The sequence below is a fragment of the Temnothorax nylanderi genome, unplaced genomic scaffold, assembly GCF_030848795.1.
Source record: "Temnothorax nylanderi isolate EJ_2023f unplaced genomic scaffold, tnyl_v1.0 TNYL_tig0172_pilon, whole genome shotgun sequence".
In the NCBI taxonomy this organism is placed as follows: Eukaryota; Metazoa; Arthropoda; class Insecta; order Hymenoptera; family Formicidae; genus Temnothorax; species Temnothorax nylanderi.
In genome coordinates this window covers 44514-65948 of record NW_027249234.1, presented here as the reverse complement: position 1 = coordinate 65948, position 21435 = coordinate 44514, and the positions used below count along the sequence as shown (strand labels likewise).

The 21435-nt window shown below is 44.6% G+C and overlaps 3 protein-coding genes across 15 annotated transcripts; 1 reads left to right on the top strand and 2 right to left on the bottom strand.

Moving 5' to 3' along the window:
* Positions 1-168: 168 nt before the first annotated feature.
* On the bottom strand, positions 169-4333 carry Ari-2 (E3 ubiquitin-protein ligase ari-2). Of its 3 annotated transcripts, none has more exons than XM_071715865.1 (7): positions 4113-4333; positions 2945-3461; positions 2623-2854; positions 2432-2549; positions 2124-2348; positions 1786-1998; positions 169-1709 (listed from the first exon to the last, which is right to left on the bottom strand). In XM_071715865.1, the coding sequence occupies exons 2-7, from the start codon at positions 3459-3461 to the stop codon at positions 1554-1556; spliced, it is 1461 nt and encodes a 486-aa protein (XP_071571966.1). In that variant the 5' UTR covers positions 4113-4333; the 3' UTR covers positions 169-1553. The 3 variants fall into 3 exon arrangements, with proteins under 3 accessions (XP_071571966.1, XP_071571968.1, XP_071571967.1); XM_071715867.1 differs by lacking the exon at positions 4113-4333 and adding an exon at positions 3595-3719 and having other exon boundaries at positions 2094-2348; XM_071715866.1 differs by lacking the exon at positions 4113-4333 and adding an exon at positions 3582-3712 and having other exon boundaries at positions 2094-2348.
* Positions 3658-18932, top strand: LOC139778085 (band 4.1-like protein 4). Of its 11 annotated transcripts, none has more exons than XM_071715850.1 (18): positions 5449-6133; positions 6186-6343; positions 6435-6569; positions 8613-8813; positions 11902-12006; positions 12202-12341; positions 13074-13171; positions 13892-14012; positions 14347-14434; positions 14495-14632; positions 14866-15369; positions 15574-15788; positions 16107-16185; positions 16263-16348; positions 16604-16759; positions 17614-17884; positions 18379-18485; positions 18727-18932. In XM_071715850.1, exons 3-18 carry the CDS (start codon positions 6492-6494, stop codon positions 18767-18769), a joined length of 2430 nt encoding a protein of 809 aa, XP_071571951.1. In that variant the 5' UTR covers positions 5449-6133; positions 6186-6343; positions 6435-6491; the 3' UTR covers positions 18770-18932. The 11 variants fall into 11 exon arrangements, with proteins under 11 accessions (XP_071571959.1, XP_071571951.1, XP_071571952.1 ...); XM_071715852.1 differs by having other exon boundaries at positions 5547-6133; positions 16110-16185; XM_071715853.1 differs by having other exon boundaries at positions 5548-6133; positions 6435-6554.
* Positions 18549-19956, bottom strand: Srp9 (signal recognition particle 9). Its single transcript, XM_071715871.1, has 3 exons — positions 19710-19956; positions 19183-19251; positions 18549-19061 (listed from the first exon to the last, which is right to left on the bottom strand). The coding sequence occupies exons 1-3, from the start codon at positions 19779-19781 to the stop codon at positions 18966-18968; spliced, it is 237 nt and encodes a 78-aa protein (XP_071571972.1). The 5' UTR covers positions 19782-19956; the 3' UTR covers positions 18549-18965.
* Between the last annotated feature and the right edge of the window lie 1479 nt (positions 19957-21435).

Below are 21435 nucleotides of genomic sequence, written 5' to 3'. Positions count from 1 at the left end.
TATATATTGGTAGAGATGAAATAAAATTGAAATAATCATTTATGGCTAAGGACGCGCGATCAAAATCAATCTTTTAAAAACGAATGCGATAAAATTTTGAATTGAGAAAGCACAAAAGAAAAGCTGCGTGAATCTGAATTTATATATATAATTTTATATATGTATATATATATATATATATATGATTATTATTATTAGTAATAATTTATACAAATACTTTAATATCCTTATGTGGTAGTGATTACTTCCCACATTGCACATTCGAGAAGTTCTACATACAAGGAGGGACAAATCAAGAGACTCATCTCTCTCGCGCTCGACTCGTTATCCTAGTTTTACGTTGATGGATTTTACTGCCGCTCTCTTATCGAGACGTTACAGTTATTAACATCGTACCTCGATGGACTTTGAAATTCGGGCATTTGAATATCTATGTCCCTCCTTAACGCGTGTTATGGCGCAAAGTAAAAGTCACGACAGTACAGTGAATCCTTAATTTTTTTTTGTCTTTAAATAGCTTAGAAAATATGTAAGTTCGGTTACGGCTAGGTGTGTCGCGGATATCTTTGATCGTTGCATGTATTCTTTAAAATCTAGTTTAATAGAAAACGCGTCGCGCATCCCTCCTTCTATCCCACGACGTACACGTTTAATTCTGCTTGGTATATACACGGCGGGGTGGTACCGTCATCTCTTGGCACCGGAGTACTTAAAATTAGGCTACCGTTTCTTTCCTTTCTTTATTATTATTTTTTTTTGTTTTTAGTCGGTCATTGGGCGTAAACGTTACTTTTTAAACATTAACAATACTTCGAATAGGGTTCGGAGAGAGGATCGCAAACAACAGTGAAGACGTACGGGTCCTCCGATACGTCGCATACCTCTTATACGGTGCCTTCTATCGAACTGTGCGATTAACGTCAGTAGAAATGTATGTATACTTCGGTGAGAATACAGAATGAGAGAAAAGGAAAGGGACGTTTCCGCTGTATCGCGCTTTTGAAAAATACTCTTACGACTAGGAAAGGAATATACGCATTAGCATCGAATCTTTCGATAAATCAGTCGTCGATACGGTTAATACTTTCCTCATCGATTTCGTCTATTCTGTATAACGTTCTTGGAATTTTAAGTAGAGTCTAGTCTTCGTCACGACGTAAGACAAGATATATCCTAATGATTATTTCGGTGAAACGTGAAAAGATTCGCTTTCAGCTTGAAATCAATACTAATGTACGTACATCAAGATTGTTACAATCTCCATGTCATATAAGATTCAAACAACGATTCAGAGGACATGGCGTTGCTAAATTATTTCCTGTACCGATAATACTTGGATAAAATTACCTAGTTTTTACAGTCGCATCACACACACTGTCTCTTATTACAAAACAGAGATATTCTCCTTCAGAACTGAAATAATTATAAAATATAAAACATTATAAATTGCAGATAAATGATATTTGAAAAATAAAAGATTACTATTATGATCCGATCTTTTAGATTAGATTTCGTAGACTGCGACTGAGAATGAAGCTAACACACACAATTAATTACACCTCGAGGAAATCTTTCAATAAAGTAACGCGACGCTTTTCCGCAATGTCCATTTGATTCTCTAGATCTCCTCGATCCGTTGTTTCCGCTCGTTCGATCTTCCACGAGAGGTTCTCTATTTCCGCCTCTAATTGAGCTTGTTGATACTCGAACTGTTAGCAAGATGATTCCATTTGTCATCAGTTATTACATGTATCGTCGAATATTATTATTATCGCGAGATCTTACCAGCTCTTTACGCGGGCCAGATTCCATGTAATAGGCATACGGATACGTGTATTGCAAGGTGTAACGGCAACGCGCTAAGAGCGACGCCGCCCCGAACAGATGTTGCCAATCTATCCACGTACCGCTCGCATTCATCACCTTATTGTTAATTCTCATCTTAATCGCCTCTAACGTTTGCTCCTCCAACTTCAACGACTTGCTATGATTCTCCCACTGAAAAAAAAAAAAAAACAAGGCGTTGCAAGCGGAAAATATAAAAACTGGAACGGAATTACGGTCTAAGGGCTAAATTACTGCGAAGGACTTACTCGATCGTAATAGTGAAGGTAAGGACTTACTCGCTCGTAATAGTGAAGGTATTTCTTGAGAGCTTCTCTCGCTTGCGCGTGAACGCTCTCGTGCGCGATGTTCGGATTCTCCTTGTAACGCGAACACTCGTAGTACTCGCTGCCGTGTGCTTTCCAATCTCCAAGGCACATCCAACAGAAGTCGTGCTTACAATTGTAACATTGCATGTGGTTGCAGCCACCGTTCTTCTCTATGCAGATATGACATTTTGGACACTGCAAACAGATTTTACGATGCATTGAGTATCTCCCGTCACGTTTCATAAGCTGCTCTACGGGCAGCAACGCGAGATACTCACATCTTTGGTATGAGCACTAATGTAATTCGCCGTCTCGGAATCATCCGCGCATTTCGTCAACCATTTCTTAATTGTACTGCAATCGGTAGGTGCATGGTAATCCATACCACATCGGAAGCTGGAATTATACAAAAGTGTTTTCGCTCGCTCTTGTGACATAAAACGTTCGGCATATATCCGAGATTGCTTACCAGAATACAGTTTTACACGATGAACACATGACTCTCTTCGCTCGTTGTTCCTTCGAGCGCAAAACTATTTGGCAATTTGGACCGGGACAAAATCGTAGCTGTGGATGAGACTTGACGTAATCACGGAAGGCAAACTGCTGATACCTTTCTCTCATGTTAGGCTTAGTAAGTAGGGAAAGGACAAAGTCCTCTGGAGCTAGGACATCGCAATCTTGTGCCATGCAGCTTATACCTGGGCAAGGCGAAGGATTACGGCCGATAGATCTTTTGAAAATCAGCAGTGTAACTGAAGCGGAATTCTGAACGGAACGACATTACTTACCGGTAGATATACCTTGAGTTATTTGTACTTCAAAATGCATACACCAACAGTCTTTGCAAAACGAGTGTCCGCACGTGAGCGTAGAAAATCTGTCCGCGGGGTAAACCGTAATGCAAACCAAGCACACGCCGCCCCGCTGACCCTTCGTTCCTGGCACTTGTTCCGGGGTAGGCTTAATCTTTGAACTAATCAATAAACTGGAAGCATTGGTACGGTACTTTGTGACGATATCCTGGGACGCCCAGTTGTGCGCGTGTAGCAAGACCTTGGCCAGGGACGGCGTGACGTGGAGGCTATTGCTCAACACCTCCACGCTCTCATTCAGAAGCCGCTCAACCTCCTCGACTCGCAAGCAGTCGTACACCGCGTACTCCGGGTCCCTCCTGTTCTGCTCGGGGTCCACGTCGTTGTCCACGTCGCCGCCCCCCCACGGCTGGATGTTGTAATAGTCCTCGTAGCCCGTATCCCCGCAGTCGGAGTCCGAGCAATCCATCTCGCTGTCATTCTCGCTTGACATCTGCATAGAAAAACATTACGCGCGTTAGTCAGCGTTAGTCGTAGGCGCGTTAGATCGTCTCACGCTGGAAAACGCTAAACGTGACGCCGAGACGAGAGTCTCAGGCACCGAGGGAAGCACCTTTCGGCATAACCTTTACGACCGTGAAGGTTCGAGTCTCTCGCGATCCGAGAACGACGAAACGGCTCGAGTCGCGACGAGCTAAACGGGACACGAGGGGACGGGACCCGAATTGTCGGGCACAGTCGGGCACGGGAATCACGTTGGAAACGAGAGTTCACGAGTGGAACCTGGAACCCCCTCGGCGGACAGGCACGCGTAAGTAAAGAGAACGCTCTCGGCTCTCGTCGCCGAGCGTTTCGGGCGCGCGTCGAGGGGAGAAAGCTTTCGCGGATTTACCATTCGCGTATTCTTTTTCTCTCGCAATCTGCCTGTCCTTTCGAGCTTTCTCTCTCTCTCTCTCTCTCTCTCGCGCGCGCTCTCCCTCTCACGCGCTGCTTCGAAAAACGGCAATGCCGTCGCGTGGATGCGCGACGTGAGGGTGCGTTGTGACGGTTTCGTGCGCGAGCGAACGCGAGCGAACGCGACGGGGGGACCGTCGTTCTCTATTTTTTTTCCTTCGGGGAGAGGGAGGGAGGGAGAGAGACCCACCTTCTCGATCGGCTCAATCGGCTGCGCTTGCCCGGTTATCAAGAAAGATGCATTTATGCGCCCGTTTCCGCGTGCGAGCTGACCCGTGCACGGATCGTCGAAAGGGGGGCTGCCGCGCGAGCGAATTATCCTCCACCGGCCGCGTAACTGTTTTAAGCGAGCGGACGCGGACGGAGCACGAGCACGCGAGAGCGCATCGCGTCTCCCTCTCTCCCCCTCTCTGTCTCTCGCCGATCTCCCCTTTCGTGCGCGCGCGCGCGCGCACTGCGCGCACGTACGTACGCGTGTGTGTGAGATCGTATATGTATGTATACACATATGTTACACAGATGCTCCCCATTTAACTGCATAGCAGATAAGAACGTCAAAGTCACCTGACGCGCGGCGAAACAGCTGAGCGCGATCGTACGATTTGGGAATACGGAGAGAACTGCTCCTCTCTCACCGATTATTATGTATTTTCGCGTTACCTCCTGCTTTTCCGTCCTGAAAGAAATAATGTATATATATTGCGGGGATTAGAGGAGGAAGGGAGGAAGAGGGAGGAAATCGTCCGGGAAGCGATTAATGACGTCACGGCTCTGCCTTGGGTTAATTCTTGGTATAATGTGATTCTCAGTATAGCTGGATTCTTCCTAGAAGCGCGCTTAGGCAAATGCGACTAATCTACTTGCGATGAACGATTCAATTGATGTTTGTCCATGTATCATGTATGCATGATATAATTATATGAAGTATATAGAATATCTAATATTTGTTGGTCAATCGTTTCAAATCTTTGGTTGAAACAGGTTTCGGGACAAACTATTGTCCCATTGATTGGAAGCTTTCAAGAAAACTTCTCTTGCCACTTCTTGATTATTTTAACGCCCGTTGCCTCCTAATTGAGATCTAAATAAAACTTATCACAAATATAACGTCCATTTCTACCAATGTAGATTAACTTTAATCTCGGTCCAACTTACTTTTTATCTTTTTCTAACTCTTAGAACTAGGGAAAGATGAAAAATAAAGTTAAACCAAGATTAAAATTAACCTGCATTCGTAGAAATGTACGTAAGACGACTAATTCCAATTAAAACCATCCGAGGAATGCGGAAAGCGCGACGCAATTAAAATCCTTCGATTTCTCGAATCGTTCGGCAAACGAGTTATCGACCGAGATCGACGTCGGTAACCCTCGATCTGCATTATCCGCGGTTCCTACGACGCAGAGGTTTCCGCGGTCACGTTCAGATGGCGACACCGCCGCGGTTCGCCGCCACGCACGCACCGTTCCTCTTTGTCCTCTCCTTCTTCCCCATTTCTTCCCGATCCGTTCTTTCCCTCATTCCCTCTCCTCGCCGCGCGGGGAACGGGGCCGCGAGGAGAACCATTGGCCGCCTCGCCCACCTCCTCGCCCCACCCCGCCGCTCCCCTTCGCGCCGTCTCTCTTCGCCCGCTTCGCCGCGCCGCACGACGCACGACTTGAAAACTCTCGCGTCCGTCGCGCGACGCGGTGCGCCCCGCTTGAAATCCGCGGGACCGTCAATCGCGAGTCACTCACCGCCGCTGAACGTCGCGATCGGCGCGAGTGCGTACGAGCTCCCCGGCGCCGCGCCCCGTCGAGACGCGCGATCCACGCGATCGCCGATTTAAAAAAAGTATCGGCAGCGATCATGCCCCTGCCCCGGTTGCGTACGCGCGACGGTGAACCGCGATCCGCTCGACTCCGTGCCGAACGCCTCGCACCCGCGCGCACCGAGTGAAACGTTAAAGTGTTTATAAGGAAAGACGCGCTCTTTCTCTCCTTCTCTTGTACGTGCGCGCGCGCGCGCGAGCGCGCATTTCCGTGCACGCCGGTCGGCGCGTCGTCGCGAAGAAGACGGAAAGGAAAATTTTCAACGGGACGCGAGCCTCGCGTCTCTCTCCCGGAGTCCCGTGGGTTCTCGTTGGTACCGGAAGTGTCGAAAAGTGCCGGAAGCGATTCCACTGGGGCCAGAAACCGGCGAGGAACTCGGCAGCGTAAATCGTGAACGGAGGTGCGTACTTGGCTCTCGGATATCCGAGATTTTTCATCTCCTCTCTTCGTAGCTCGAACCGTGCCGTTATTTCATTTTTAATCGCTCGACGTTTGGTTCGCGATGCGTACGAATGGGAGAAATTGAAATGCTCTCGCCTAGAGCGATAGACGGAAACAATTTTAAATTGCGACAAGTATAGGCGAGAACGCGCGTATAAGTAGATTTAAGGTACGTCGAGTCGAAACAATTCTCTTCTGAAACCCGAAAGTCATGTGCATTTTATAAATTGCAAATTTACAACGTGATGTTTTATTTGTAGGGAGAGCGAGATTCGAATTTCACAAAGAGGATACGTTTATCGTCGAATCTGTTGCGCATGTTAATCAGTTTCGATGGAGATGACGCCGGAAAAGAGTTACACAAAAATGGAATGGAAAATGTAACGAGAGTTATTGTAATCATTTTCTTCATTTTTTTCATGCTCCTCTTATAATTATCCGATTTGTCGGAATTAATCGTAATTAAATACAATTATCTTGTATATAAGTAATAATTTATTATTAATATTTTATTGCTACTATACAAACGATGTAGTCTGAAATTTTCTCACAAAGTTCGCTGCACCGTAAAATCATTCTTGCGATAATTTCGATTGTTATTGTTAGCCGCCAACGCGCGTCTCGCGCCGTTCCCCTTTTCAACTCCGCGAGGCCGGAAGTACTCACACGTTAAAAACATCCTTTTTCAGCGAAAGTCACGTATGTTCCTACGCCCGTGTGCAAATCACCCGCTAATTAGACGACGCCCGTCGGAATGCGCCGTGCGCGTAGGGGAGGACGTGTGGACGAAAGGAAAAATCGCTTAACTGTATTTTTCATCTTCGCGAGCATTCCGCTGGGACACCTATGAGATAAACTGTGACTCCGGGTGTCGCGAGTATTTCCATGCTAATTCACTGATCGTTAAGCCGGTTCTACAATACGTCGCAAACGATGGCAACCGCCAGTTGAAAAGTGTTATTTCTGATTGCCGAGATTGCTAGGTATAGTTACTGTCGCCAAAAAAGTTTAAAAGTTCGCCAATTCTCTTTTGACAACCGCAATTGACAAGCGCAACATGGAAATAACACTTTTCAACCGGCGGTTGCCATCGTTTGCGACGTATTGTAGAATGGCCCTTAGATCGGCAGTCAACGGACACTTGCGGACACTTAGAGAGAAGCCAAAAAGGAGTGAGAAGAAAGAGGAAGTGAGAGAAAGTAAGAGAGACCCCGTCAACCCGCGTCGTGCTGATATTTACGTGAATATTCTACCGAGTACCCCAACGGTGCGTCAAGAGTACATTACACGACGCATTCTCTTTCCTCTTCTTTTTTTCTTACGAGCCCGAAACGACGTCGTCGATCGTATCGCCGAACGTCGAGCTTCTTCCTTCCTTTCTCTTATCAGAAAGACGCGGCGACGACGACGCCGTCCCCGTTAGCCCGTCGAATCGGGTCAGAGGGTTCGTCAGCTTCTATTATCTCTCCTATATCAAGCGCAATTGAGAGAGACAGAAAGAGAGAGAGAGAGAGATCCTGCATTCGAAACCAGTTCCATTCCACGCGACTACGCGAAGCGTCGTCCGCTCGTCGCTCTCCTCTCCGAGTTCAATGGCACTCGCCACACTTGGGCCACATTGTACGGGCATTTTTCTCGAGCGACGACGCGTATATACGCGAGGACAAAAGGTGTACTTGAATCCCCCGCTTGTGTCTCTCGTCGGCGACGCCACGTGTCTGTCGAACGGCGAATGTCGGTTCGCCTACGTTTCGAGGGACTCCTCCGCGTAATAAAAGTCGCCTCTTGTACTGCGGCGAGAATACTGCTCCGCACATATAAACACAAGCTAGGTGTGTTGTTTTTTTTACTTATCTTTATCTTTTCCCGAAGAGTTCTTCCCTGATAAGACGGCTTCGCGTTACTAACGCGCGATCAGGAACGATCGAATGTCCGGTATTATCGTCGAGCCGCTGGCTTATATTCATTGCAGATCGCTCACCATTCAAGCGGTCACTATAAAGTATAACGGTAAACGATGAACACCGTCAGGCTGATCACCGCTATTTATGACAGTTTAGTTTGATATTCTCCAACTGTCGCTGAATAGCGTTCGCGCGGAAAATCATGAAGTCTTCGACGCAATCCTTGTGACAGAGAGCTTATTTGGGAAATATTTCCTCCGTCCATGATTCCCCCATGAATCACTCATTGAATCTTGCCCGTATATATTAATATTAATACAAAACGTCTGACTGCGAGAGACAAGGAATACAAAGAGACAGAACAGTTTGAATAATCTGTTCGCATCTAGTCTGTTCGGTCAGTCCCGCACTTTATAAATTTTTATTTATTCAAGCTATGCTTGCGGTGCGTTTGTACCGATTCCTAAAAGCGTAATTCGTTAATTCGAAGCAGCGTACTGGCAGCGACAGTAAGAACGTCTCGTGTGTTTTCAGGATGAGCGCGAACCCAAACGCGCCGAGCGGATAAACGCGCGAGCGTCAGGCAAGACGATATACAAGGTCGACCGAGGAAGGATAGCGATGGTGGTGGAGTGGCTGTGCCCTGGACTCAGGCCGACCAGGAGCAACAGGCCTCGTCTTCTGCACTGCAAGGTGATACTCCTGGACGAGCACGAACTGCTGCAGGACGTCCTGGTAAGTTCGGCCTCGGGACTCGACTATCTTCAAGCTTCGACTACCTTTCTCCCCGACGCAACGTTCGCCATCGGCCGTCCTCTCCTCGTTCTTACCCTCATCACGGATTCTCTCTCGAGAGAGAGACACGGACGGCTACCGCTCGCATTATCATCTCGCGACCGTAGGATATATGAGCCGTTGCGCGAATCGTCGTACAGGCGAAGGTATGCGGCGGTAACCCTGCCGGTACCACCCCATCCCGTAATTCGTGCGCGTAGCCAAGTTGTAATTTAGTGAATTAATAGCATTTTCTTTCCCAGTTCGTTTCTCTCTGGACGGTTGTTTTGGTGCCCGGGCTACCCGTGCCCGCCGGCTACGGTGGGTTATGGCCGACTGTTGGCGGCTCCGCACGAGAGGAGGCGCGTACATATCTCAGGGGGGTACCCGGAATTCCTTCGGTCTTCTCTGTTATTAGACGATATGCCAAAATTGGCGGTGGGCCACCGTGAGCCACGACGGTGGTAACGCCGTACCTCCTCCGCATCGCCGACGGCCGTGCCGCACACTAATTCTCGCGTCTTTTCAACCTACCCGTTTCCCCCTTCTTCCCTTTTTTTTTCTTCCTCTCGGAATCGCTCTCTCGCGTTGCGCTCTCCTTCTCCCTCTTTTCCTCTCTCTCTCTCTCTCTCTCTCTCTCCTTCTCTCTTCCTCTTATCGCCGCTTCCCTTTCACCGTCTAGCTCATTTTGTCGATTAACATTCCGGACTTGTATAAGCACGAATCCTTCGTTGTGTGTAACGCATATACGTGTGTAACGCCCGTAAGCCCGAACGCAAACCGAATTCAGTCAGGCGCGTTAAAAATGAGAAGATTGTTCCCCAAGGAAGGATATCGAACGCCAAGTTGATCCACACCGATTACGGAGGATCGCGAAAAGTATCCGGAATATTCGCCAGTGAGTCTTTTGGCAAATACATTCGGTAAAGTGGCGGCAGTAACTCTGCATAATATTCGTTCAAGGAGAAAACTCAAAGACGATAAAAGTCCACTGTCGTTTCTGACTCCAAGAAATATCGAAGTGAACGGTATCGAAGGCAATGATCTAATCGCCGATATCCTGGCGTAATCGAACGACTCTCGGAAATTAAAAAAAAAGGTCGTTGCAAAATGTCGAGGGTGCAACCGGAGAGGTGCGAAAGGGGGAAACGATCGTTGATAAGCGATGGGCAGTATTGCGCGCTATCGTTATACCGGTATCCAAATCCGTATCTTTCCGGTTTTACATCGCCAGTCCGTGGAACCAGTCCCCCAGTAATTGCGGCATAATAGCGCGAAAGAATGACCATGCGTCTTGATAGCGCGACCGGATAAACGTGTAACTCTTTTTTTCCTTTTCTTCTCTTTCCAGCAGAATCAGATACCCCCGCGCCGTTCTATCGTCGCGGTAGCAATTTCAATGGAATTAGCATAAGGCGCAACGCGAGAGTTCTGCGATATGGAGAACGGTTGCCCGAACCGACGAGAATCTTCAATGCGAGACGTCTGCCGGATGTCCCATCGGTATCCTCAAACTTATTCCTCGTCAACGCCTTCGCGCCAACGACACGCAATCCTCTCTCCGGGTCTCCAGCAGCGTAACGAGACTCGCGGGATATCAATCCCGCGATAATTGCAGCTATCCCCCTCCGAAGGGAGGGAAAGAGACTAAAAACCAGGGCGCGCACTTGTTTGCGTTGGAATTCCTCGAATTCCTGTAACGTTACCGTCTCGCACCCCCGCCGGGGATCACCTCCTCTTCGCTTCTTTCGACGTCCAATTACACAAATGGCGCTTAGTGCCCGCCGCGGGCGGTATAACATCTCTCTTTTTCCTTTTCTCCTGTCACGATCGTTGCTACACTTTTCATTGACGTTACCGTACCTGGTCACGATATACCTGGAGGCAGAAATGAATCTCCTGTATACAAAGCGGCGACGTTGGCCGTTTGCCGTCGCCGATTTGTTCTCCTTCTCCTTCGTGTCGTACCGTTCGCCAAGGATGTGGCTCCTATTTTCGCGACTACCTTTTCGCTGCCGTCTCTTCCCCTCTCGCGGAATCAACATTTTTCGCTTTTCTTTGTAGTCTGGATAGTTTTGCATTGTCTTGCCGACAACGAGGGAATTGTTGATCGTCTGGCGAAGAGGCCCGGTATTCCGAACGATTTATCGCGAAACAATCTTTTTCTCGGAGCTGGTCTTCACCAGGCGACCAGTCAATCCACGTTACGGTGTTTCGATTCCCACAACGAGCTCTAGGCGGGAAAAGATTAGAATGCCTAAATAAATGTTTAAATTACACTGTGCGTGAAAAATGAAAGAACTCATTGGAATAACCGATGGAGAGAGAGAAAGAAAGAGATATAGATGGGACGAGCAAAAAAGGGGGAAGAAGGATCGTTCGGAACACGCAAGTTGGAGATGATTACCCATCTCCTGAACCTATACTCGGTTCTTCTAAGCCTTAGGCGAAGGAAAAAGGGCGAGGTCTTTCGTCTTCTTCTCCTCCTTCTTCCGCTTCTCCCATCGTTCTCTCCTCGGCGGTCTCTCGGCTGTATTCTTAAACGTCTGCCACTTTCATTACGCCGCGTATTTCGCGTTTCCTTTCGTTTATCGACTCGTCCGGTCTAATCTCTGTCGGCCGCTTCCCTCGCTGCACTTCGCGCTTTTGCGAAAGAAAGAAAAAAAAAGGATGCATTTACGCGTCAGATTAATATATTCCCTTCCGCGACGTCGTATCGTCGAGGCGCGTAAATCACGGAACGAAATGGGAAGATAATGACGCGCGTTATAAAATCCAACGATGAAAAACACATCCACCCGGGAGATCCCGTTCGTTTCCCTCGGGGGGAAACAAACGCATGAACGTCACGGTTCGCAACACCAGTGGGAAACTCGTCCTCCTGATTTCAATCTCACCAGGGTGATTTAACCGGCGTGCAACAAGAACACGTACTTCTCTCGTAATTGTGTAAAACTCAGGAACTAATACATTTTATTACATGTATATGTACATGCGTGTTTAACTTCGGCACTGATGTTGTAAGTACATATATGTATACGTTTTACAGAGCTCGAACCTGGGGCAGGAATTGTTGGATAGAGTATTCAAGCATCTTAACTTGCTGGAAACTTCCTATTTCGGGTTACGCTATCTTGATCACGGGAATCAGACGGTAGGATATACAATCTGTTTAATCTACAACCTTGTAGCAAATTACTTTTGATTCCAGTAACATAATTTAATTAAGAGATCCGAGATGGAGATCTTTTGAATTTCGTGTTAATTTGAAATATGCGAATCTAGGTATTAAAATCATTTTTTTTTTTCGCTGAAAATCATAAATTACGAGCACGTATACGAATTTTAGCAATGGCTCGATCAAAGCAAGAAGCTCGGCAAGCAACTGAAGATTCGTAAAGGAGATCCTGGATCGGACGTTCACACTCTCTATTTCGGTGTCAAATTCTACGCGGCGGATCCGTGCAAACTCATCGAGGAAATTACCAGGTATATACTCTGAGCTTCGTTCAAGGAGACATACGCTTCTGCTTGAATAATTCTTTTGAAAATCCGTTTCAAAGATATGCTACGCGATAACTTTCCTCGCGTCATGTTTGTGCAATTCACTCTTGAGATAGAACTAATCTTTTTTTTAAATAATGTTTCGACCGTTTATTCGCGACTATGATATCGTTCTAGATATTCGCTCGTTTTCTTTCTTTCAACAACAACGCGGTATATTTCGAGTCTTTCAATACAAGAAGAGAATATTGGAAAACGTGACGAGTCCGTTCCAGCGCGCACGATATGCGGATAATACGAACGATTTTTATTCGATGTCACGCTCCCGTGCAAACGATCCTTTCACGCTCGGCGTCTCGAAATTCCAGGAAATTCCAGGGACATCACGGTACATCGCGGACGCACGAGAATTCCACGTGCGTCGAATTTCTTGAAGCGCCCTTACGTACATACAACACATGCACGCGCGCGTGGCTCGCGTCAACGCGTTTCGCGGCGTTATCCGCGCTCGTGCGCGCTCGCGCTTCCACCGATCCATACTTAATTCTCGCATTCTGTGGTGTGCGGAACAAACGCGTATAAAAATTACACTTTCCGCCTCGATGCGTTCCGATACGCGCTCAGCCTCGTCGTGTATTTTAAGAAAGCGAATAAAGGTGAAACGACGAGAGGAAAACTGGAGAATCGGTAGTATGATTTCTGACTTGTGTCCCACAGGTATCAATTCTTCCTGCAAATAAAGCAAGACATTCTGCAAGGAAGACTGCCCGTATCCTTCGATCTAGCTGCAGAATTGGGAGCTTACGTCGTTCAATGTAAGATATATGTTTTCTCAAAGTACACATTAGGAGTACACGCTTCTTATTATTTCTTATGTACACTCGAATGTCATTCATCTTGTGAGGGGAAACGGATAAAGCATTAAAATTACGCGAAAGAGACAGCATTCACGGAAAAACGCAGAGAATATGAAAATTTACATATATATAGCAAGACGCAGCTAAACACGAGCAAACAGAAGCGCACGCCGGTGGTCCACTCGTTGTAGTTATCTGTTGGGGAGATTCAAAGTCGTACAGATGGAAAAAGGAAAGGCAAACTAAAATACGCCCGTGTTTGCATCTCATCGCCGTCAAAAGAGACGAAATGAATATCCCTACTTTCTATTCAACGATAATACACGTATATACAGCGGAAAAGAGCATAGCGTGCGAAAGAGAAAGACAGACGTAACGAAAAATAGAGTGGATTGAGAAAAGAACGTGCTTCTTCTTTCTTTGCTTTTTTCCTCGCAATGTTATCGCAGTCGTTATAGCTGATAGCACAATAAAATTGCCGGTACTTTTACCATTACTTGTTTTGTGCAGCGATATTTATATTACGATGACCAATCCTTTAAGTTCGGTAGAAAATTATCGACGATCCTGTACGAACGTGGACGTAATCTGAATCGATGCGCATATTTCTTTCCATCGTACACGCGATATAAATTACTTTTTTCATTCATATCCGAGAATAATGTGCTGCTCTTTCAGCGGAACTTGGGGATTATGATCCTAGACGACACTCGCCCGGATACGTCACCGAATTTCGGTTTCTCGCCAACCAAACCACGGAGCTGGAGAATCGTATAGTAGAGATCCACAAAACTCTTATGTATGTCAACCATGACGTTTAGTATTCGAATAGCGTGCGTTAGAACTATCCAACGCATCTGCGATGTAGTGTTTCTACGTTGTAGACAATCGATCGGTTATCCATAAGCCCGTAACTTATAATCTCTGTATTTATAAAGTACTAATATTCGAGTCTTTATAAAAAATATTTGAAAATCGAATCGTGTGAATAAAATTTCAAAAGTGCCACATATTTTTATTTTATTTTAGCGGAGTTAAGCAATTAATATTTCTGTTAAGATAATTGCAAAAAATTTAATTTATCTAATTGCACACATAAAAATTTAAAACTGATTTATTTGTGATTTTTTCAGAGGACAATTGCCTTCGGCAGCAGAATTAAATTATCTGGACAAAGTGAAGTGGCTGGAAATGTACGGGGTAGATTTGCATCCCGTGTTGGTACGTAAGCTACTAACGTTGATATGACATTGCGATCATACGCGTTAATCTCTGATAAAGTCATACAATTTTCGTTCGCAGGGCGAGGATAGCGTGGAATATTTTCTGGGCCTAACACCGAGCGGAATAATATTGCTACGCAACAAGACCAAAGTGGGAAATTACTATTGGCCTCGGATAAATAAAATATACTATAAGGTATAATATAACTATAAGGCTATGAGGTATAATTTCTGCAATGTTGTTAATTCGCTAGACCTGCTGTCTTTCTCTCTCATAAGTATTCAGCTCTCAAATAAATTCGAGAATTGGTATTATAATAAAACAATGAAACGCTTAAAAACATGATACAGCATTGCCGAATGTTGATTTTTTCTCTGTATTTCTTTCTGGTTTTACGATATGCCGAAACGAGTTGCATTAACTTTCAGGGGAGGTACTTCATGCTGAGGGTAAGCGAAAAGAATTCTGAGGAGAGAACGCACGGCTTCGAGACACCGTCGAAAGGAGCCTGCCGTCACCTCTGGAAATGTTGCTTGGAGCATCAAGCTTTTTTCCGATTAATGGCGACCGGCCCACCGCCACTTAGTCCATACTCTCGCTTTCATTCGTACAGTCCTCCGTCCACTTTGGAGAAGCACGCGGCCATTAGACGAAATCCACCGCCGTTTCAAAGGACTCCGAGTCGAAGAGCGCAGAGACGAGTCGTCGAAGGTCAAGAAATGGTCGGTTCGTTCGTCGAAACACCCGTTACCGTGATCTCGAGTCCGGGCAACAACCCATCCAGCGGCAACATACTGTGCAATACGCAAAGGCAGATGAACACCTCGAGTCCGAGAAGCACGAGAAGCGCGCCGTGGACACAGATTCAGCCCCGCGGCCTTTACACCTCGTCTAGTCCTCGCTCCATTCGCTCCGCGGGAACGGCGCCGGCAGTTAGTTGACACGTCATACTCGCTCATGTTCCAACGGCTATGCTCAACCCGCCGCAGAGAGTTGATCACAACGTCTGCTCAAACGATGATGACGCACGCGGCACAATGTACAAAAAAATTAACTCTGTTGACGGGTTAAGCATAGCCGCACTATTCATTATAAAGTTTCTGCATTTGCCTATTAAACGCTGTCTGTCGACATAGCTCTTAAGTAGACTTCAACGTCGGAGCAGCTCGGTGGAAAGTCAGAGTTCGGGGGATAGTCATAGTCGCAGTGGTCACCGTAGGCGAAGTCATAGTCATAGTCATCGTCGACACAGCAGACATTCCGACTGCGAGTCTGAACTTTCAAGAGGTTCAGATACGAGATCCGGTCATCGAAAACATCGCAGAAAACACAGGAACTCCCGCTCTTCTAGGTACGTTTACGTATTAGCCTTACGTAGCGTTACGTTCGTTCTCATCGCGATAACATCTCGTTCTCATGATTGTCTCGTAAGTAAAGTACCTTCCTGATAAATGCAAATCGCGAACCCTTATGAGCATTAGTGTGTAATTAAAACAGTTTGATGATAATAAGTCTTGTTCCCATCAATGACGGAGTTCATTGACCTTCGTTAACATAATTATTTTTGCATATATCTCTCCTTAATAAAAAGATCCTTTCTATAGGATTTTTTCTTTTATTGAATAGATTAATAAGTGTTAATTTAATCTAATAATGTTATTTTTCATAGTAGACACGAGTTGGTAGATTCGGAGCCGCAATGGAGAGAGGCTCAGAAACGGAAAGGAGAAGGCGTGCAAAAAGCTATCGTACGTATCATTACTGGGTCACTACTGACACGCAAGACTGCTTTGTTTATAATATTTGACCAGCTAATATGCCGTAGGTAAGTCACACGGAGCCTAGAAGAAGACACAGAAGCAGACATCGAAGTCCTTCTCAGAAGCAGCCATTGCCGGATGAACTTCGAAAGTACATATATTATATATTTTAAATACTATGGATATTACAGCGTTGCAATTTCACAAGATATTCGTGACATGCTTCCACAGGCCACGGAGAACAATTTATAGATTTTTCTTTCTGATGAATCGCAACTTGAATTTGCTAAACAAATTTTACCTTTGTTAATATATGCTTTCATGAATACAGACAGTTTGTTGATGTGTTTTGTGAATAATATTAAAAATGTGAATGATATTAAATGTATATAACGTGTCCTTTCAGACATTTGGAATTTGGCCTAATCGACACCAGTGGGATGAGCGAGCAACAACGTCGAGAGATATCCTACACGGTAGTACAGTCGCAATCTGTACAGCAATCTTCCTTACAGTCTAACAATTCTCGATTGGACGACACAGATTCATCGTCCCTGCCTAGGTACGATGATCTCAAGACGGCCTGCAATCTCCACAGCCATCCTCCGCAATTGGAGGATGAGACGGGATCCGTAGTCATTGTTTAGTTACCCCCTCACTCTCCACCACCCCTCACTCCACCCCGATCTCCCTTGCATGTATTTTTTATTTATTTCGAGCATGTATGATCTACTTTAAGCATGCCCCCTATTATTTATTTGAAGCATGACGAATCCTTAATAAATAAGTGAGATTAACTGCTTGTCGCACCTGTTTATTTTTACGTCCTAGCTGTGGCACTTACTCGCTTCTGGCTGTGTTCCATGGAATTTCAAAGGCGATGCGTGCCGATCGCCTTCGTACTGGGGTCGTATTTTATTCGTGTTTTTTATTTCTCATGCATTATGTATATTATATACGGTATGCGCCATGTATTTGTGTAATAAATATTGGTATCTGGGAGGACAGACGATGATGTCAACGTTCGAGGCTCGGGACACTTCCATGTTCCGAGTCTTTCTTATGACATTCCTCGTATATCCCATTCGATTCCCTACACGTATCCGGCGCATCTTGTGCATTTTGTGTTTTGCAACTTGTTTTGAATTTTCAAGAAAATTACGCTTTAAAATGCGCCGCGATATAGTTTACAAAGAAAAACGAATGCATTAACGGAGTATGTGATTGATTTTATGTTATTGAATCTTAATAACGTATGCATCGTGAGAATATATAGCCAATGTGTGTATATTAACTGTATGTATACTAAAACAAAAAAGAAAGAAAGAAAAAGACATCGATCTGAGTCGAGCACAGTGGACCCGCTGGTCGCTAAAACGACTGAGGTGCCAGAGACTGTCAAGGATTCCCTTTCAGAACTGTCGGATCCGTTGGCAAAAGAGAAAGAAGACTCATGCGGCATTATCGTGATGGAAGTTATAACTTGCTGTCGGCAACGTCCAATCGAGTCGAGGCAAAGTATCCCGAGGCTCGAAACGAATATAGCACGAGGAGGGATTTTTATTATACTCGTAACAACCGAGTGTCAATAGGGAATAATGCGGACAGTGGACTCGGGGAAAGCACGCCGCAGGACTTTTCAAGCTGCTGTTCAAGTTCTGCCGACAGCAATAAACCTATTCATGTAGTACGTATCCTAGCTCGCATTTTTTTACTATAATGTCATTACCTTCGCTAATTATCCGTTTTAAAATAAGCAACAACCGAGCGATGCGCATTTTACCTTACAATTAACTGTTTAAGAATGATAACAGTTTTCACGAGTAAGCACGAATTTCATATAGTATAATTCGTGCTTACTTCTCGCAAACAAAAATTCAATTTTCACAAAATATTTATCACACATATGTTTTTACAAGAAAAAACACAAAGTACTTCTATATATACAGATATGGCTGAGGTTTCCCACTCGTCCTCGCACAAAAGTTTTGGCTTTCAATTACATCAATAAATTTCTAAGATATCGGCATTAGAAACGCGCATAATCCTTTCCAGCGACACAGTTCTCGTATATGCATGCTAGTAATTACACGTAGCTTCGTTTTACGAAGCAATGACGTAATGTGGAATGATACTGTTCTTCTAAATAGTAGACTAGTAAAACGGTTTTGTTTGGTATAGACACAATTGCAATTAGGGGGAGAGGTACACTATGAATTGCCTTCAAATCAAGAAATCTACCCTCCTGTTGACACTACTCTGGACGCTGTTCTCCAACCCATTATATCGTAAGTGCTTGTTTTTGTCGCTTTGTGCTTTCTTTTCTCTAAAGTATTGAAATCAGATCTCGATTTGATTTGTATACCTGGCTTTATTAATATCTAATACAATATGCATCACATACTTAAGGACATACTTTGGATATATATCAAAAAAGTTAATACATTATAAACGTTGGAAAAGTTCTCTCTATATTATATCCTTGGTGTCGCTCGATTTAACTTACACGATGAATTTGGATTGTTTCAGAACTTTAACGAGAAGGCAACGGAGCCACCCGAAACAATTGTAAAACTTTAATATACAAAATGAAACAGTTTTATATGCACTTGTTGTACATGTAAGATAAAACGTTCATACCTTAATTAAAATTGATATCTGTGGACCGCAGTCGTTGGATCATGTGAGACGAGAAGAAAAATCTTGTTGAATAAAAACAGTACGTTTTTAGTCTTCACGATGAACATATTTCTACATACAAGTCTCATTTAACTGTCTTTCGACGCCATGTGTCTCATGAGATTGCCTATGAATTTTTCCATTTTCTTCAAGTCCTGAGCTATTTCCGTTTTATACTGGAGGCACTGCGAGCAATTTTAATTACTGTTTTATTATTACATTCTTAACGATGAAGAATTAATGGCAGAAAGAAATATAAGCGGCTTATATTCCTCAATCATAAGATAGAATTCTAAGATCGCTTACCCGACGATTGTCTGTTAACTTTAGACACAAAACCCCTTTACTGTGGCAGTACTTCATCGTATACCGAGTCTGAAATAAAACGGAAAGAGAAGTCAACTGATTGAGTCTGTGAATAGTTATTTGTGTTCGCATATAGTAATATAATTTGCAGTTTTATACACCATATGGTATCGGATCACAAATGTTTTTGTTTTTTTCTTTTGTATTGCATTGCTTTCATTACAATACCAGGCAGCAAAAGAAAATCAAAAGTAATTGATAAAAAGAAGCACAAACATGGTCTTGTACATTATGCAGCGAACAATACAAATTAAGATAAATATAATTAGTTAACAGAAGCTTGTGAAAAGAAAATATCTCGCATATATCTTTATTACTCTTTAGCTTTGCACAAATGTAAATAATAATTAATTACAAATTCAATAAGTATTTCCAGATTGCGAGATTCTTGTTACTGCCGGGTATCGAAAGTGTAAACGGCGCTAATGACGATAAAGAAAATACAATAACAATCTTGTAAAACGTACGTTCATCGGATCCTGCAGATATAACCTCTCGGCGCCCCTTTCGAATTCCTCCCACGAGCTCAGATACGTCATCGTTATCGCCGGCAAGTGGTCGACGTGTCGGTTTAGCCTCGCGAGGCAAAAAGTACACGCGAGGTAAACTAAATAAATGTTCCAACGAGCTCGAGCAGTGCCCAAAACCTTCTTCGACGAAGAAACACTCGCGAAATCGTCGCCGCTTGTCACGTGCACGTATACACGGCGGCAGAAATGTCAAGACGCTTTCCGACGTGTTGCGGAACGCAGCGAGGTCGCGAGCGCCGTAGCGCCTCGAAAGACACCGCGGTAATACAAATCGACCGATCGACTGTATGCGTCCTGCCATTTAAAATTCACGACTGCGATTAGCTAATTCGACGGCTACTCGCGATTTTTTGGTCGAAGTCATCCCTGTCATCCTAGAAGTTGTTTTGTGTGAATCCATTGTCGGTAGACGATGCGCGAGGGTTGAAGCTGCTCCAAGCTGCTCGTCGAAGGTATATATATCTTCTGAGAAGTTCTCAAGTACCGTGCCAAATTCGCGAAAACATGTGGAAGGCCTCGGAAAATTGTCGACGTTCATTCGGGACAGCACGTTCCGATAAGGAATAATGAAAGTTTGGACGTTCGCCTTTCGACGATTCTCGAGCAATCGTCAAAACGATCGTGTGAGAAATATTTCAAGCGAGAGGTGGTGAGAGTTGAAATTCGAGTCCTAGAATATCGAAAAAAAAAAAAAATCAAAATTATTTGGAGATTTATGTATTTCGAATAGGGTCTCGAGCTGATATTACGAAAATTAATATCCTTATAGGCTGCGTTCCTTCAGCGCTGAAAGCATCGCTCCATTTGATGTTCGTTTGATATTCGATGAGCAACGAAGACAGAATATGATGCTTACAGCGCTGAAAGCGTCAAAAGGAACGCAGCCCTAATCAACTGTAAGTATCAGATAGATTTTAAATCATATATATGTATATATATGGAAATAACAAAATTGTGTTTTTGTAAAATTATGTATATACAAAATAAAATAATATGTCCGTGAATATAAATTCACATCCAAAATTAAAGAAAATTAAAGAATTTTGATTTTCATAATTTTAGCTATTTAATATATACAATACATATACTTATATAGTTTTTGATAATTTATATAGTTTTACAAATATATTTATTTACAATAGAAACGTATGCCTGAAGTGCAAAATATTCCATTCATTTTTTATTTCGCTAGAAAAACACGCGAAACCAGAATTAAGTGCGAGAGGAAAGAAAAAACATGAAGGAAAGTAATAAACAGCGAATGGCATGCAACGGCGGGGATGAGAGGAGGAGAGACGATCAACAACCGGGTACAACCCCCACGGGACGAAAGGATCGGCGATCTCGGTGGCCGGTGACGGACGGTGTCGTGCCGCTGATCGCCGGTGGAGTCTTTCAGTTTCTTTTGGACCGCCGCGAGCGCGGGCAGCGGACGCGATCGACGTGATGCGCGTGTGAAAGTTCGCCGTTTGTATGCACATCCTCCGCGCGCACGGCGCGGATACGGAGATGAGAAGCAGAAGGATGTGAGAAAGAGAGAGAGGGGAAAGAGAAGGACGCGGAAAGGTATACGCGTAATTACGCGATGCGCGGCGAAACACGTACGTAAAAAAAAAAACACCGATGAACGAGATCGTTTACCGAATACGGATCCTTCCCGCGC